Source organism: Phascolarctos cinereus, unplaced genomic scaffold (genome assembly GCF_003287225.1).
Source record: "Phascolarctos cinereus isolate Bilbo 61053 unplaced genomic scaffold, phaCin_HiC Scaffold_5;HRSCAF=322, whole genome shotgun sequence".
Taxonomy (NCBI): domain Eukaryota; kingdom Metazoa; phylum Chordata; class Mammalia; order Diprotodontia; family Phascolarctidae; genus Phascolarctos; species Phascolarctos cinereus.
This window is the reverse complement of record NW_027555958.1, coordinates 274,056,274-274,074,753: the sequence shown is the minus strand read 5'-3', so window position 1 is coordinate 274,074,753 and position 18,480 is coordinate 274,056,274. Positions and strand designations below refer to the sequence as shown.

General features: G+C 34.2%; 1 protein-coding gene across 1 annotated transcript in view; it reads left to right on the top strand.

The window, feature by feature from the left end:
* The window catches only part of SMURF2 (SMAD specific E3 ubiquitin protein ligase 2), a 168,316-nt gene that overhangs the window by 89,200 nt on the left and 60,636 nt on the right, over positions 1-18,480 (top strand). The window contains exons 4-6 of the mRNA XM_021000766.2: positions 2,820-2,953; positions 11,866-11,931; positions 17,619-17,703. Coding sequence (XP_020856425.1) covers positions 2,820-2,953; positions 11,866-11,931; positions 17,619-17,703 — 285 coding nt within the window. The remainder of the gene's footprint in view (positions 1-2,819; positions 2,954-11,865; positions 11,932-17,618; positions 17,704-18,480) is intronic.

The window sequence follows — 18,480 nt, the reverse complement described above, 5'->3', positions numbered from 1 at the left end:
GCCAAGGCAATTCAGATTTCAGTCTCTTCAGAGTCCTTGAAGCCTTTTCTTTTTTTGTGTGGTTATCTCAGAGCAGGAGTTAGCAGCCTTCCCAATAAGATCAGGTGTGAAACAAGGATGTCCACTGTCACCAATAGTATTCAATATTGTATTAGAAATCCTAGCAATAGCAGTAAGAGAAGAAAAAGAAATAGAAGGAATCAGAATCCGGAATGAGATGATTAAAACTATCTCTTTTTGCAGATGATATGATGATACATTTGGAAAATCCCAAAGACTCAACTAAAAAATTAGTTGAAACAATAAATTTTAGCAAAGTAGCAGGATATAAACTAAATCCACATAAATCAGCAGTATTCCAATATATCACAAAGAGAACCCTGCAAGAAGAGTCAGTAAGAGATACCCCATGTAAAATAATTCTAGACAATATAAAATAGCTGGGAGTGCACCTGCCAAAATGAACTCAGGAACTATATGAACAAAATCATAAAAAAGCTTTTTATACAAATAAAATAAGATTTAAATAATTGGAGAAATAATTGTTCATGGTAGGCAGGGCCAATATAATAAAAATGGCAGTTTTACCTAAACTAATTTATGTATTCAATGCTATCCCTATTATATTACCAAAAATTATTTTATTGAATTAGAAAAAATAGTAACAAAATTCCTTTGGAAGAACAAAAAGTGAAAAAATATCAAAGGAATTAGTGAAAAAAAATGTAAAGGAAGGAGGTTTAGCAGTACCAGATCTTAAATTATATTGTAAAGCTGGAGTTATCAAAAACTCTCTGGTACTGTCTAACAAATAGAAATGTAGATCAGTGGAACAGATAGACATGTAATTTACAGCTGCAGGTAGAGTAACCTTGTATTTGTCAAGTGTAAAGACTTAAGTTTTGGAGATAAGGATTTATTATTTGCTAAAAATTGTTGGAAAAACTGGAAAGCAGTCTGGCAGAAATTGGGCATAGACCAATGTGTTAGACCATTTACCAAGACAAGGTCAAAATGCATACATGACCTAGATATAAAGAGAGATATTAGAAGAAAATTTGGAGAACATGGAATATATTACCTATCAGACTTATGGATAGGTGAACAGTTTATGAACAAATAAGAGATAGAGAGCATTGTGAAATGCAAAATGGGTAATTTTGATTACATTAAATTAAAAAGTTTTTGCACAAATAAAACAAATGTAGCCAAGATCAGAAGCAGAAAATTGGGGAAAATTTTTTATAAGCAGTTTTTCAGATAAAGGTCTCTCTATCTCAAATATATAAAGAACTTTGTAAAACTTGTAAGAATATGAGTCATTCCCCAATTGATAAATGGTCAAAGGATATGAAGAAGCAGTTTTCCAATGAAGAAGTCAAAATTATTTATAGTTATGTAAAAAAATGCTCTAAATCATTATTGATCAGTGAAATACAAATTAAAACTTTTACTTAAATCTCTTCTTCTAGTCACTCCCTTCTCCTCCCATATCCACACAGAGATATTGAAGAGAACCTAATGTCTAAGTTTCCAAAAAAACCATGTTTAATATGTACCTTTAAGTAGCCATTGGCCATGTTGCTAACTTGTTTGTTATATTTCTGTGATGATAAAGAAGTTAATAAAATTGACTACGTAGGACTTACCCAGGTGATGATAGAAGCTAAAAGCTTCCAGAAATTCATTTTAGAAGTAATTTTAAAAGATTTTTAAAAAAATATGTTTTTAAGTTAAAATTTTTTTTTTACTTTTAAATGACATTTTGTTTTAAAAGATCTAATAACAAATGTGAAGCTACTTTATGATCATTACATAATTATAATGTTATTTACATGTATTAAGATCAGGAAACTAGAAGAATAGACAAATTAAGCATACTTTCTGTGTTGAATGAAATTGGTTAGGCCTTTTCAGTTTCCTGAATGAGCTCTTATATGACTTTATCATGCTTTGTTGTATGAAGTAAAAGCTTTAAGGTCAAGGTTGTTGGACCAAAAATTTGACTTCTTAAGACATTAATAATAGTTAAAGGATTCTTTTGTCATTATTGTTAACTTAAAGTTTGTACCTATTTTAGCCATGTTAATAATCAGCTATGGCATAGCTTTTTTTTTTTAAACATATGTAGGTATATGCACAGACACGTGCAGTAACGCTTTTCCCTGCTCTGCTTGTCTGCAGGCAGTGAAGTGAAATCTGCAAGAGTCCTGTTCTCTCAAGGCCTGCATTCAGGAAAGAAGCAGGGATAAAGCGTTACATGAGCATGCACATTCCAGTTCTACGGCAATTTTAAACATTTCAGGTAGGTCAGATTTTTGGTCTGTCAACCTTGACAACATCCCTTGAAGTTGAAATAATATGTAATGTAATAGAATGTGACTGTGTTAAAATGCTTAATTTTATAACAAATTGGAATGTATTCAACATGCAATCACATTTTCTACATCTTTAAGGAATAGTGATAATTATATATCCCCATTTCACTATCGGAAATTATATGGCTTAAATGGTGTCAGAAGTAGATTAACTCAGGCCGTATTGGAATTTTAAAAAAATTCATGAAATAACTAAAGCAAAATTTTAATATATTAGCCATATGACTTGACTAAATCAAAGTAAAGAATAGAAAATAGGCCATGTTCAGGTCTGCTTATATGATAATGTTTTATTTATGCTGAAGTTACCAGAATTTTTTTTATTACTTCTCACTGGAAAATGATGTTTGTGACTTTCAGATATAAAAAGAGAATCTGAAAAATTTTATCAGCCTTTCATTCTCACCAAGGTATTGTTTACATAGTTATTTTATTTTGCAGGTATATTGGAAAGTCTGATTCTGTAACAATCAGTGTGTGGAATCACAAGAAGATCCATAAAAAACAAGGTGCCGGATTTCTTGGTTGTGTTCGACTTCTTTCCAATGCTATCAACCGCCTTAAAGACACTGGTTGTAAGTAAAGAAGAGGACATTTCTGCTTTTGTTTATTTGGGAAAAAATATTAAAGATATAATAATATCCCTTAATAATAGCTGTAGCTGTAAGCATTCCTACAAATGAACTTTATTTTATATTTTAACCAGGCTGGAGTGTGTTAGACTTATTTAGAAGCCTGATCCACTGTTGATTAGTATAGGAGCTTTGACATGCTCTGTTTCCAACCTGGGCTGGTTTTACCCATCTTTAGGCAATCTGGTAATCTCCCACTCCTAGGGTCTTACTATGTTAATGTCAAATTTGGTGGGGACACCACATCAGCATAGTCTTCTGTAGCTCAGAACTCCCAAAGTCAAGAGATCATGGCCTCCTCAGTAGAATGTGCTGCCACACATAACTTGTATGAACTTTAAAGTCCACCAAATTATTTTTTTTCAGTGGTTAAATTATTAATTTAAATTAATTTTGGTTAAAATTAATTTATTATTAAAATTTACATTCTAGAGATAAAACAAATATAAAGGCTATTTTCTAATTAATTGAATGCTTTGACTTGATAACAATTCACATATCATGCATATCATCCTTCTCCATTTCTTCTGCTTTATTCCTCTCTTGCTTTAGTGATTAGTTTAGAAATTTAGATGAATTTTATTTAGGTGATTATAATGTGGAAAAGATTGATGTGAAGCATAATTATTATTTGATAAATGTGAAGTTTTTATATAAGATGATATTTTTACCTGATAGAGAAAAAGAAATGTAAAGTGCTCAAGTAAATCTCAGTGTTATACTGAACATCATTACATAGTGTAAATAGCATAAGATCAATTTATAACTCAGAATGACTTTTAAATGAACAGGGACCAAGAAAGTGCTTCTTTTACATGAATATTAAACAATGCTTATCATAATGGGGTCCTTGTTTATTTTCAGTTTAGTACTAGTATTTATGTGTCACAACTGCTTTATGGCTTTAGTTTCTTCATCAGTAAAATGGTGGTTGGACTTCAGTCATCTCTGAAGTCTCTTCTAACTAGGTGTTGTTATGCCTATATTTCATGAGAATTTTTAATTTAATGAACTGATAAAAAGAGTATTTTGTTTTATGGAAACAAACTTGAAGTGTAGGGAAATTTTAAAGGTTGAATAAACTGTAGTAAATAATGATACCATTTGGCAAAGTATGGAAGTCTAATATAGTATTAATATACAGTTAAAATGAATAGGAATTAAGGTTTTGTGAGACAGAAATGCAGAGGTTTTAGTGTTTGAGGGAAATTAGCTTTGTCTGGGTAGGATTTGAAAGGGTGGCCTACAGTGAAGGGAGGAGCCTAGGAGTTCATAAAGGAAAAATGAACTATTAAGTAGAGATATCTGTTATTGCTTGTATATTATAATGGATAGCATGCCCTAGGGTCTTTACTCTCTTATTCTTTTCGTTACTCTGTATGAGTTTTTGTTCTTAAACACTTATTTCTGGTTATGTAATTAATTTTGGTGTTTTTAATTTTAAATAAATTTTTATTGATACCTTTTTTGCATCAGCATAATTTCCCCCAGAATCTGTCTCTTCCCCTTCCATCCCGTATAACAAATATTATTTTTGAAGACATAAAAGAGGAAAAAAAAATCAGTATAGCTGATCAGTATGTTGAAAAAGTTTGACAGTACTTTACATAGTGTGCAATACTTGTGGGCCTCCCACCTCTGCAAAGGTGGGAGTGTCTCCTCACATCTGTTCTTTTGACTTATGCTTGTTCTTTGTGATTTTGCAACATTCACTTTGATTTTTTTTTTTTTGGTGGCTCATTGTTGTAGTCATTGAGTATGTATTTTTTTTTACTTGGCTTGCTTCATTCTGTTAATCTTACCTCTTTTTATTATTATCTCTCTTAATAGTATGTATCTTTCATTTTTCCAAATGAATCTTGTTATTAATTTACTGAGCTTTGCAAAATATACTTTTGATAATTTGACTGGTATAGCAAGAATAGTATAAATTAGTTTTGTCGTTTTGATTATATTGATACATACGTTCAACCAAGAATACTAAATATTTCCTTAGCAATTTAATTGTTCTCTGTTTCTTTCAGCAGCACTTTGTAATTGAATCTATACAAATATTTTGTGGGCTTTAGTAGTTTGATTATCAAATATTTTGTGATTTTGTAATTATTTAGAATGAGATATTCCTTTCTGTTATTGGCTCTTGGATTTTGTATACTATTGGATTTGAGGATTTATTTCTTAGCATGCAACTTTGGTGAAGCTATTTATTGTGTCAATTATCATTTCTGCTGATTTGCTGGATCTTCTAAGTAAACCATCATATCATCTGCATATAAGGAGAATTTTACTTCCTTTTTGCCTGTCTTTATATTTTTATTTTCTTTCTCCAGTCTTACTATTGATAGCATTTCTATAACTATATCAAATAATAATGGGAAGAGCAGGCATCCTTGCATCATTCCTGTATTTATTTGGAAAGGGTTTGGTATATCCCCTTTCATATACTGCTTGCTTTTAAGTTTTAGGTAAATTACTTTTTTATAATATTGTAATAGTTTTTCTATGCCTAGACTGTGTAGGTTTTTTAGCATAAGTGAGTCAGAGGTTTTTTATTTATTGAGATAATCATGTGGTTGGGATTTTTTTAAAAAATATAGTAATTATGTTGATTATTTTCCTAATGTTGAAGTAGGAAACTGAGGCTTAAGAGAAGCAAAATAACTTGTCCAGTGTCCTACAGCTAGTTAATTTCTGAGGCAGGATTTGAACTAAACTCTAACTTTAAATTTAGTACTGGGCCACCTAGTAATTACTGTTAAGAGGAAATTAGAACTTGCATTATAGCCAACTCAGTGGTATACATCTATTCTATAAAGCAGTGAGTACATACATGTATTTATGGCTTGATAGTGAGTTTTTTTCCCCAGTATCTCTTGTACTATAAATAGTAATGAGTGCCAGTGCTGAAAACTGGGGAGAGAAGCAGCATTCTTATTTATAATGCAAATGAATAAGCCAATAAAGAAATGCAAGGTAGTATAAAGCATTAACTATGTATAGCCCTTGAGATGTAATGTATAAATGTATACATTTAAGTATAGTCCTTACGAGGACTACATTCAATTTTTGGGGAAGCTTCCCAAATAAAAACACTTTGGCTTAGTTTGCTGTCATGTCACTCTCAGTTACCCTTGGGAACTTCAACATATGGCTTGATTAAACCCCAAATCTACCTCTGCACAGATGTAAGTAAAAGGGTCCCCAGCCCCTGTGCAAGCATTTAAGTTATCAAGACATTTTGAGTACAGTGCAGCTTTTATTTTATCACTTGGAAAATATGGGGTAAAACATAAAGGATTCAGAATAGCTTGTAACATTTGATAAAATTCTTCTGTCTCTTTCCAGTTGCGTTTTACTTCTTCCCCATCTGTAGGAGCCTGTATTTCTTGTCTTTGCATTTTTTGACTTTTCAGCAGCATTTTACACCATTTATTACCCATCTTCTTAGACAACTTCTCCTCCTTGGGTTTTTATGGCACTTTTCTTTGTTGGTTCTCCTCCTACTTCTCCGGTTGCTCATTCAGACTCTCCTTAGCTGCATCTTCAATCATCCTTGTCCTACCTACTATATGTGGATATAGCTGAATTCTCTGTTCTGGGCCTTGTTATCTCTCTAGGTGATTTTATCAACTATCTTAGGTTCAACTATTACTCTAGGCATGTGACTCCCAGATCCATATTTGCAGTTCGTGTATCCCTCCTGAACCCCAGTCCTGTCTTTCTTGATGTCCTGTAGGCACCTCATATCCAAAATAGAACATATTTTTTTTCAAACTTTTTTGTTTTTCTTCAGTCCAGTCACCCATGCTCACAACTTTAGTCATCTTCACCCCACATGTACAATAAATTGCCAAACCTCACTGATTGTATTGCTACAACATCCTTTGAGTCTGTCCCCTTATCTTCACTCATATAGCCACCATCCTAAGTCAGGTCCTTAATACCTCTCACCTATATTATTGTATATTCTCCCTGCATTGGTCTTCCTTCCTTAGATCTGTTCCTCTTCTAGTCCATCCTTCACACAACTAGCAAACTAATATTCCTAAATAACCATATATTCCCCTGCTCAGTGAACTCCAGTGGCTAACTCTTGACTTTTACACTCTTCACAGTCTCCTAGACTTTCTGTATTTCACTGTCCTTCATGACCTCACTGTTCAGCCAATACCACATTCTTTCTCTCCTTCTCCATGCCTGAAATAAACTTCTAATCCTCACCTATTTTCCTTCAACACTCAGCTCATGTGCCACCTGCTATAGCAACCCATTTCTAATTCTCTCCAGATTCTAGTGCCTCTCTCTAGGAATTTCACTGTACATGTTTTATATTTATTTTTCTGTATACCTTTTAAAAATTTCTCCTCTCAGTAGAATACATTGAGGGTAGAGACTCTTTTAATTTTGTCTTTGCATCCCCAACATCAAACAAGCACAGTATAAATACTTAACAAATGCTTGATTTTTAAAAAATGAATTTTATTTTATTTTTACATTTGCATTCTTTCCCCCTCCACTCCCCTCTCAAAATGAGAAAGCAAGAAAATCCCTGTTACAAACTTGTATAGCCAAGCAAAGCAAATTCCCACACTGGCCATGTTTAAAAAAAAAAAATTCGGTTTGTATCCTGAGTCTAACAGCTTTCAATCAAGAGGTATCCTGTTTCATCATGAGCCCTCTGGAGTGTTAGTCATTGTTAATTAGAGTGCCTAAGACTTCCAGTTTTGTCTTTACAGTGTTGTCATTATTGTAAAAATTATTCTCTTTCTCTTTTTACTTCACTCTACATCATTCCATACAAGTCAGCTAAATGGTGCAGTGGTAGATAGAGTGCTGGCCCTGGAGTCAGAAGGACCTGAGTTCAAATTTGAATTCAGTCTCTACCTGTGTGACTCTGGGCAAGTTGCTTAACTCTTTTTGCCTCAGTTTTTTCATCTGTAAAATGAGCTGGAGAAGGAAATGGCAAACCACTCCAGTATCTTTGCCAACAAAAACCCAAATGGGGTCACTAAGAGTTGGACATTACTAATTGACAAAAGCAATTCCCAGGTTTCTCTGAAATGATCCTTTCCATCATTTCTTACAGCATGATAGTATTCCATCACATTCATATACTATACCTTGTTCAGCCATTCTCCAATTGATGAGTATTCCCTCAGTTTCCAATTCTTTGCTACCACAAAAGGAGTTACTGTAAATATTTTTGTATATATGGATCCTTTTCCTCCTTAATTTTTTTGAAGTATACCCTAGTAATAGTGTCATAGAATCAAAGAATATGCACAGTTTAATAGCTCTTGGGGCATAATTCCAAATTTCTTTCCAGAATGACTGGACTAGTTCACAGTTCACCAGTATTGCATTAATGTACCTGTTTGCCCACAGCCCCTCCAGCATTCGTCATTTTCCTTTTTTGTCAACTTTGCTAATCTGATGGGTGTGAGGTGGTACCTAAGAGGTATTTTAATCTGCTTTTCTCTAATTATTAGTGATTTAGAGCATTTTGTCATATGGCTATTGATAGCTTGAATTTCCTACTCTGAAAACTGCCTATTTATATCCCTTAATCATTTTTCAATTGGGTAATGATTCTTTTAAGTATAAATTTGAATCAGTTCTGTGTGTGTGTGTGTGTGTGTGTGTGTGTGTGTGTGTGTGTGTAAGTAATAGTAAGCATCTTGAGGATAAGAACTGTCTTTTGCCTCTTTTTGTATCCCCAGCACTTTAGTGCCTGGTACATAGTAGGTGTTTAATAAATGTTTATTGATCGATTGATTGACATCTTAGAAATGAGGCTTTTAATAAATGCTTGTTGAAGTGAACAGCCCCAGAATCATAGCTCTGTCAGGGGTTTTGACTCCCCTGGAAAGGCAAACAAATTTGTTATTGTTGGAGGGGCAACTTCTTGAAATTCTTGTGATTTACCTTAAGGATGTAATATAAGCCTTCAACTCTTTGATACCATTCTAAGGATTTGTACTTCTCCTGGAAAGGAAATAGCCCCTTGCTTGAGAGGCTGTCTTGTAGCTCATGCTGTAGGAACTTCTTTTTTCTAAAAGGCTAGAGTTCAGCAATTCCCACCACTTGGCCATGTAGTTCTCTACTCTTGGTTGAAAGTATACAGGCTTGCATTGCACCTCTGCTGTGTTTCTAGGACTATATCCAGGCATTCAGTGTCTAGGAACTTTCAACGTACCACCAGTGTCCTGGTTGTTGTCATCTTTAGAGGCTACCATTTCTGGAGATGGGGGTGATGTGGTCAGTTGGTTCCTGAGGTAGGGTGACAATGGGCAGACTTCCTTTGAGTTAACCAAAGTTTACTCATGTGTTTCTGGTATTTGACTTGTGCGTGGCACTGTCTGAATCTGTCCAAAAAGGAAAAAGTCACCCCCTTTTTGTAAACGCAGTAAAAAAGGATGACTACATCCTAAAACACTCCCAATAGCCAGCCAGTACATTCTTAGTCCACAAAACTGAAGCCAATCACAATCACCCCAATCACTGAGATTTAATCTCTCATCTTGAGTCAGATATAATTGGATCTATGAGTCCCAATTATCAGATGTCATATCTACAAAAGGGAGATTCAGTCTGAGTCCTAAAGTTGCCTTGTAACCTCAGCTGGAAATTCCCAGCTCATTCTCCTGATTATTTAGTATCTTTCTTCCACAAACGACTGTCCTGATATAAACAGAAATCTACTGAAATCAGAATTGGTGATTGTCTTTGTATGAATAGCTGAGCTATTTGCTTATGCCCCTATGTTTTTCCAGCCTTCTAGTCAGATGTGTAGTCCAGTGGGAGTGGGTTTGTTAGTTCAGGGAGAATGGGGGAGATTCAGGGGAAGTGGTGTGTTGGCTGTCATCTTTTCCTAATCCTTATCCTTTTTGATCTGTATGTTATATTTGGCACTGTTGACTACCTTCTCTTTTTAGATTCTCTTTCCTCTCTGGGATTTTGTGAAATGCTTTGTCTTCCTTTCCCCCCTACCTGTCTGACCATTCTTTCTGTCCTCTTTGTTGACTTGGAACCCATATCAAGTTCCCTAACTAGCTGTGGATATTCCCTAAGGCTCTATCGTAACCTCTCTTCTCTTCTCACTACTCTCTTGGCTGCCTCAACATCTCTCAGGGGTGTATAATTATCTGCTCTTTGTAGATGTAGACCCATATATCCAGCTCTGTTCTGTCTCACCAACAGTCTGTTGTATATTTCAAACTGAATATCCTATAGATACCTCAAGCCCAACATGTTCAAAACAAAACTGATTATTTTCTCCCTCTGTATCTGCCCTTCCCCACTTAAACCCACTCCTCATTTAAGCTTAACTATTTCTGCTAAAGGCACTAGTAGTCTTTCTTTCTGTCTCCTAGGTTTGTAATCTCAGTATTATTAACTCCTTGCTCTCACTCACCTCACATATATAGTCGGTTGCCAAGTCTTGCTGATTTTTTACCTTCATATCATTTCTGAAGGGTGACCCCTTCTCCCTACTCACATAACTACCTTTTTAGTTCAGACCCTAATCATATCTTCCCTATAATATTATAACATCTTCCTAGTTGGTCTACTGCCTCAAGTCTTTCCCTACTCTTAGCCATTGTCTAAAAGTGATTTAAGTACAGATCTGACTCATTCCTCTACTCAGTAATCATGAGTATTTTCATTTTTCCAGTAGAATAAAATCTAAGTTCCTATTTTGATCTTTTAAAGCCCTTCTAGACCTGCCCCTAACCTCTCTTTCTAGCCTCACCATAACATTTCACATTCTGAGATCCAGCCAAACTAGCCTTCTCTTTGTTTCCTATATATTCTGCTGCATCTCATCTCATTGCTTTTGCATTGGTTGTTACCCATTCCTGGAATGCATTTCCTTTTTATTTTGCCTCACTGAACCCCTCTCATCCTTTAAGATGCATCTTGAGCAGTACCTTCTATAAGAAGCTTTTATGAATTTCCCCAATGGCCCTTTCAAGCTACTTTTAAAAAAATTTCTTTATCTGTATTTATTATGTTTATATCTATATTCTATATATACTTATATATTTTTATCCCCCATTAAAATGTGAACTGTTGTTGAATAAGGATTTTTTTCTTGTATCCCTAGAACCTAGAACAGTATAGGCACTTAATACTTGTTGATAGATGGGTTGAACTTTGTTATGTTCCAGTGTAATTTCAGAAGATGGATCTAGTTCCAATATACCTGCCATCCCTTATCTTTTATGGAGTTTTATGTTTTTTATGTAGTCCTGCACAGGGATTTTATATAATGTTCTTTCTGTTTCATGCTAGGTGGTTACAAGCTTTTGCTCTTACGTGTTGCTATTGATTAGCCTTTTGAAGTGTACATGGTTGCAGATGGTTTTATGTAAATATTATTTGCTAAGCTTTATGTATAGCTCTTCATTGATAATCTTGAATGTATAGATGTGGCCAAAATTAAGATATGCAGCTTTTTATTTTCTAATCTATTCTCTGTTGTTATTTTGTAAGAATTAGTGACAGTGGTAAAGGTGCTGCACTGCATTATCCCAATCCGTTAATCTGGTCTATATACCATGTCATTTTATAATATTATAAAATATTTTGCCTTTCTTAATCATGGAGAGAGAGAGAGAGAGAGAGAGAGAGAGAGAGAGAGAGAGAGAGAGAGAGAGAGAGAGAGAGAGAGAGAGAGAGAAAAGCTTAGTAGATTTATTTATTATTGAAGCTCCATAACATCATGATAGACTTCTTCCTTACACGGTTGGTTACTTTCCAAGCATTTTAGCAGCTCACTTTATTTGTCATTGTGTTGATCTTTAAGAGTTAAAACTGCTTATTTAATTGTTTTATTTATTTATTTAAAATAGATCAGCGGTTGGATCTATGCAAACTTGGGCCAAATGACAATGAAACAGTTAGAGGACAGATAGTAGGTAAGTGTGGAATTTTATATTTGTGTGGTTTGAATCAAATGGCTGATAGTACGAAGTTATTCCAGCTTTGAATTTGTCTTCTTAAGGGTATTGGCATTCTATCTTTTAAGGATTTGGGGAATCTAAACCAAAATATTAATAAATGTCATTTAGTTATAAATAATGTTTGCAACATATAAATAACAGTAATAAATACCTATTTAAGTGAAGAACTATTGAATCTGCAAAAATATTAATAAATACATGCCATAAGAAATTTACATAAACAGCTTAACTATCTTTCATACATTTGTCAAAATGGAAGTAGGAAAATGCTGAAATAATCATGGGATGGTAAAGACTTCGAATAAGCATGCTGTTATACATCATATTGATATTATTTTTCTGAGGATATTAAGTCTCAAACTAGTCTTAGCTCTGGAGCAGAAAACCACTTAACTGTTTTACTCAACATTATATAATATTTTCTTTTTGTTTGGTTTTCAGACAATCCATGCCAGCTGGAAATATTAAAAGGCAGAACTTAATGATTAAGGTCATAGTGGTATGGATCAAAGAAGTGGCTTTTTTCTGCAACCACTCATCTACATTTTTATTCTTCTTCCTAGTAAAATAGAGTGGAAGTTGTTATGCGTAAGCCACTTGATATTGAATTACAGTGGACTTAAAAAGTAGATTTTCTTGGAAGGAATAGAGAAAAGGAATGTTTTTTCTATTTTATGCATATACGAACATCTTTGTGAATTGGCTCTTTGAGATTTGATATATACCCTTTTTTTTTTTAAAGAACTAACTCCAGCAAGTCTCAAAACCTTGAGTCTTTGAGCTTACTTAAAAAAAAAAAACAAAAGAACTACACGTTTAATTGATACATCTTGGCTTTTACACCATGGTCATTTCCTATATCCATTCCTCCATATAGAATCCTCATTTATGCCAGATATACATAGTTAAGCAAAACAGGCTGAAATAGGAATATGATAGTATGTGAAACATTCTACACTCATATTTTCTACCTCCCTACTGAGGTAAGCGTAGTGTGTTTCATCATCTGTACTCCTGGACCAGGCTTGTGTTTAATCTGTGTTCCTTTTTAATGTTTTTGTTGTTATTGTTGTTGTTGTTGTTGTTATTGTTAATAGTTGTGTGTATTGTTCTCCTGGTTGCTTTTTTCCTTATTCTTACTTTAAAGGAAAGTTTATTGGAACATCATTGCAATAAACATTGACACTATTTATTGTAGAGTTGTGTTGGTGGAAGAATTTTCATGAACTAAAGAGTTTTATTAATGAACCTTATTATTAAGACAATCTTAATTTATTATGCATGTTCATAGCATGGTCTAAGAAAAACATTATAGCCACATTTTGGTATAGGTATTATCCAAGGATGATCTATATACCATAACCAGTCTAGTAAGATGAACTAGAGGTCCCAACCCAAAGAAGAAACTTTTTCTTCATACATCGCTGAGATTTGGTGGAATGAGGCTCATGCCTGGAAGGACATAGAACATTCAAGAGAGCCAGGATAGGCAAAGGCCAAAGCAGCGTGGGGCTAGGGTAAGAGAAATATCTCTAGGGGCAAAACATGGTCAAGAATACTTAAATGGAGATTGGTAAAAGTAGAAAAAGAAGTGATATTTTCATTGGGATGTACTGCATATAAGGAGTCTGGCACACAGATAACAAGTCTGTTATGGAGACATGAAATGCAACTCCATTTTAGAATTTGTGATAAAGAAGGAGAGGAAAGGTAAATATAGTCTGACGAGTTGTCTGTATTGAAAGAGAAGAGATTTTAAAATGTTCAGAAAAAGACTGGATTAAAATTCAGTTAGCGAAATTAACACAAGAGGGTTAGGAAGCTCTCAAGAATGATATTCTAAAGATAAAAAGGGAATTCTGATAGGTTACAAAAGTTGAATTCTCTTAAGAAATCTCTTTGGTGAACTCATTAACCAGTTTAACTTAGTTTTAAAAGATATATCCAGAAAATAGAAAACAGGTGGGTAACTGAGGATTAATACAAAAGTATAGTTATGAATAAGGTCAGGGTTGTTAATACTCATATGACAGTAAAAAGGAAAGCTAATGACATCAAAAAGAATTTTTATTTTTAAAATTATAGTGAGAAAAAGGGTCAAAGAAAAGGTTTGGAAGACCACTACTAAGGGTGAATGGAGGATGATCTTGGATTATGGAAAGAAGGCAGAGCTGCTTAGGTTTTATTTTACTTCTGTTTTGTTTGTCAAATAGAGTGAAGTAGAAAGGAAAAAACAAAAATAACTAATAGGAAGTTGATATCCAAGATAAGCAGGGAGGATAGTAAGAGAACACCTAGAAGTTGCCTTTGATTAATTAATTACTATCCCCAGTAAACTATATCCTTGCCTACTGAAAGAATTGGTAGATATGACTACTAATCTGCCATTGTTGATGATCTTTAAAATATCATGGTAATAAGAGAGTTACTGAAAGATTAGAGAAGGGCAAATATCTGGATTTTCCAAAGATGAAGAGAATTGAGTATATTGACTTTAGGCTAGTGAGCTTGAATTCAGTTTTTGACAAAATTCTATATTATTAAAAGGAGAGTAGTTCTGAATAGCTCCTCCACAAAGTCCTTCTTGAATGCCTCATGGTGATGTGGAGGTGCCCTTCGGTTCTTAAACACTATTCTGGTGCATCATAAGCCCTGGCAGCTTTTTCAGTGTTGGAAAGTTTTGAGTATGGCCCTGGAAGCAAGTTGGAGTCTGTTTTTTGGGACCAACTTAGCTAAATAATGGAGAGGTGTATCACCAGTGATGGAATAAAGAAAAATACAAAATTGCCTTCAGTCTTGTGACCCCTTTCTGCTTCTACAGAATTGCAGGAAAGGGGGCATAGGATGCTAAAAATCATAGTTTTCAGGCCGTCTATAAACTTTAATTTAACCAATGGTACTCTGAATGTGTTGACCCAGTGACCAACAAGTATATATATATTTAGAGGACCTGAATCAAATCAGTCTTGACATTTATAAATCTATAAATGAAACCAGAAGGTACTTATACTTGTTTCTGGCTACTTGAAGTATTTTTTTCCCTTTGACTTAGATGCTCTGGAATTTGGCCAAGACATTCTTGGGAATTTTTATTGTGATATTTCTTTCAAGAAGTGACCAGTGGAGTCTTTCTAATTTGACTTTCCTCTTTAGTTCTCCTACATATGGGCAGTTTTAATTTGTGATTTCTTGAAATATGGTATCTAGTCTTTTTGCTTGGTTATGGTTTTCAGGGAGTCTGATGATTCTTAAATTATTTCTCCTTAAACTATTTTCTAGGTGAGTTGTTCCAGGTAGCTATATTCTTTTTTTAAAATAATTTTTAATTAATATTTTTTTGCATTTTATATCACTAACAGTATTCCATGTCCCTCCCTCTCCTCACTATATTATTTTTCTAAAGAATTTGGTATCTTTTTCTGTTTACTCATATCTTTATCCTCAGTCCCTGATTTGGGACTTTTTGCCAGCATGAGGCACTATCACCTTCCTTGCTCAAATAGAGTTGACCTTATTTGGGCCTTACCTCAATTTTCTGCATTCTTGATGTTGTCTTCTACTTCCCTTGGTGTCTGTATAATCTCAGAAGTTTCAAATTCCTCTGGGTTATCTGTGTTTAAAACATTGTTGCCCACTAACCCTAATCCTAATTCTGAGGCGGTCTGGGGCCTTTGTAGTTGTCTGTGGTCAGTGTTGCAAACTTTCAGTGTACATGGGGTCTTTTTTATGTGAGTGTAGGGTCTTATCCCTCTACAACTTTCTAAGAGGAGCACTTCCATGTTTTTGCCCTTGCACATAGAACTTTGTAGACTTCCCATGGCCTTGATCTGCACCTGCAGACTTTGGGCTTGTTTACTTTTGCTGGCTCTGAATTTTGTGGCAAGATCCATTTCCTAGGACTCAGAAACTTCTTGTTGTCTTTTTTATACAGTCCTTGGGTGTATAGAGGCACCTTATTGTAGGTTTTGGTTTTTTTCTTATTTTTGACCATTATTCTGGTACTCTTTTTGGGATTTTTGTTAGATCACATGTATGACAGCGGGACTCTTCTGTATCTCCTAATATGTCCATTTTGATCAGAAGTCTTTTGAGAGTTTACTTTTGATGAGAAACTTCAGTTAGAACAAATAGACATCTAACTTAGTAAATACCATTTCAAGAATGTAATATTTTGTAGTTTAAAAAAACCTTATGAATTTAGAATATACAATAGGATCATTATGAGAAAAGGTATCTGAGGTTGTAGTGATTAGGATTACTTATTATTCCTGCAGATCCATATGAATCTTGAATTACGTTGTACCTACTTTTCTTGGTTTGGTTTATACATAAATATATAATGACATAAATTCTTTAAGAGTTTTATAGCGTAATGTTCTGGAATCATCTGAGCCTTTTTAGCTTTGGACCTAAATATTTAAGCCTAGTGCTAATTAGAAATTTACTACCTTCTTTCTTCCTTTTTTTTCCCCCAAGTAATCATTTTAGTTTGGCTTTCTGTGTAAAAACTTAAAAGCACAATGTTAATAAAAGTCAACCTATATATTTATTAAGTGCCTGCCAGGCACTATGCTAAGTGCTAGGGATACAAATACAACAGTCCTTGCCCTCAAGAAGGTTACAGTCTAACGGGTGAAGACTACACAGAAAAGAAAACTGAAAAGAGAGGAGGAGGGACAGTTTGGTGCAGCAAGTCGCAGAAGTCTAAAATGAGCTCAACACGATGAGAAATGAGATTTCAATCCTTTTCCCATCCTTAAATGGAAGAGTTTATGGCTTCACCAGAGGGGCCTTAGAAGGTACTTATGAAGTATGAGGAACAGGGCTGATTAGATCTCACAAGATGGTGAGATTCCCTAATCATGAGTTTACTTGGGGCATGGTTAAGAAGGCAAAGGAGTCGAGTTCAGCCCAGTGGGAAATGAGATATCTGAGTGTCTAGTTAAGTAACCAAAACACTAATGCCTTTTACCTTAAGTTGAAGTTGATACAGAGCATTATAATATAGAAGCTAGTATTTAAAAATTGTCACTCACACACACACACACACACACACACACACACACACACACACGCAGCTAAATGGCGCTCAGGAGGACCTGAGTTCAAATGTGGCCTCAAACACATAACACCCACTAGCTGTTTCACTCTGGGCAAGTCACTTAATCCCAGATGCCTCACGAAAAGAAAAAAAATTGTGACACAATAAAGTAAATTAACAGTTCAGTTAATTCAATTTAGATTGTTCCAGATATGGAGACTAATTTTACTTTTTTGTATGTTACCTTTTATATGTTAGATCTTTTCACCAGGTTATGTTTTATTACAATATCCCATTAGTATTCTGTTTGAGTTCACTTTTAATTTACTTGCAGTTTGCTACCACATAGTGACATCATCATGAACTGCAAAGAAGTCTGAAGTTTTCACTACAGTCATGTCTAAAAAAGGGAAGATTTCAGAAGTGGGGTTTTAATTTTATGGAACTTTGTTAGAAGATACAAAGTTTTAAAAAATGTATACAGCTGAAACTTTAAAACTGTCAAAGTATTAAAAGCTGTATAGTATGCTATTCCTTTTCAAATGCATTTATGCTGTAGTTTTGTCAACTTGTTAATAATTGTCTTCTGCTATTTTAATAGTAAGCCTCCAATCCAGAGACCGAATAGGCACAGGAGGACAAGTTGTGGACTGCAGTCGTTTGTTTGATAATGATTTGCCAGATGGGTAAGGTCACATTTTTGAAAGCACCAAGGAGAGTATAGTATAACATGTATATAAGTTAAATTTGTCTTTAAAATAATGAAATTTAAATTATGGGTGATTTTTAATAAGTTAAACAGTTTCAACTCATAGGTTTCCTTTTTCTGTGGTAATCCCAATGTCTGTAGCTTTACTATAATATGAAATAGACAGTATATTGGACATACAACATACAACTAAATACAAAAGGTTTGCATTTAATGTATTTTGGCCCTGTGAAATCTCATTTAAGGATACAACAAGCAAAATATGTTGTTTAAAGGTAAAACAAATTCTTAAAGTAGGTTTATGTAAGGTAAGACAAAAAAATGTTCACTTTGAAAGGAGTGATTATTATATGATGTAGAGACTTGTACATTACTTTCATGTTTTGCTAAGTTGATGTTTTGATCAGGTACTTGATCATCTTCACATGATCTTTAACAATTCTAATTTTACATGTAGGGTACAGTAATTGTTTGATGGATTCTTTTGATATATATATTATTACTAGCACTCTGCATATTATTTACTTTTCCTTCACAATACCTGCTAAACTTTCATTAGATTTTGGTCATGGTACCTTTGTAAGAAGGCAGTTAAAGGTTGAAATACTCTATCTTCCCTGAGAGAGAATAGCATACACTCATTCTACCACATGCTTGTAAGTCTAGCCACAGAGTGTTCGACATGCCTTAATAGACAAGAGACCTCAGAGATCATCGAGTGAGCTCCTTCATTCCCTTTACAGATTGAAAGTGA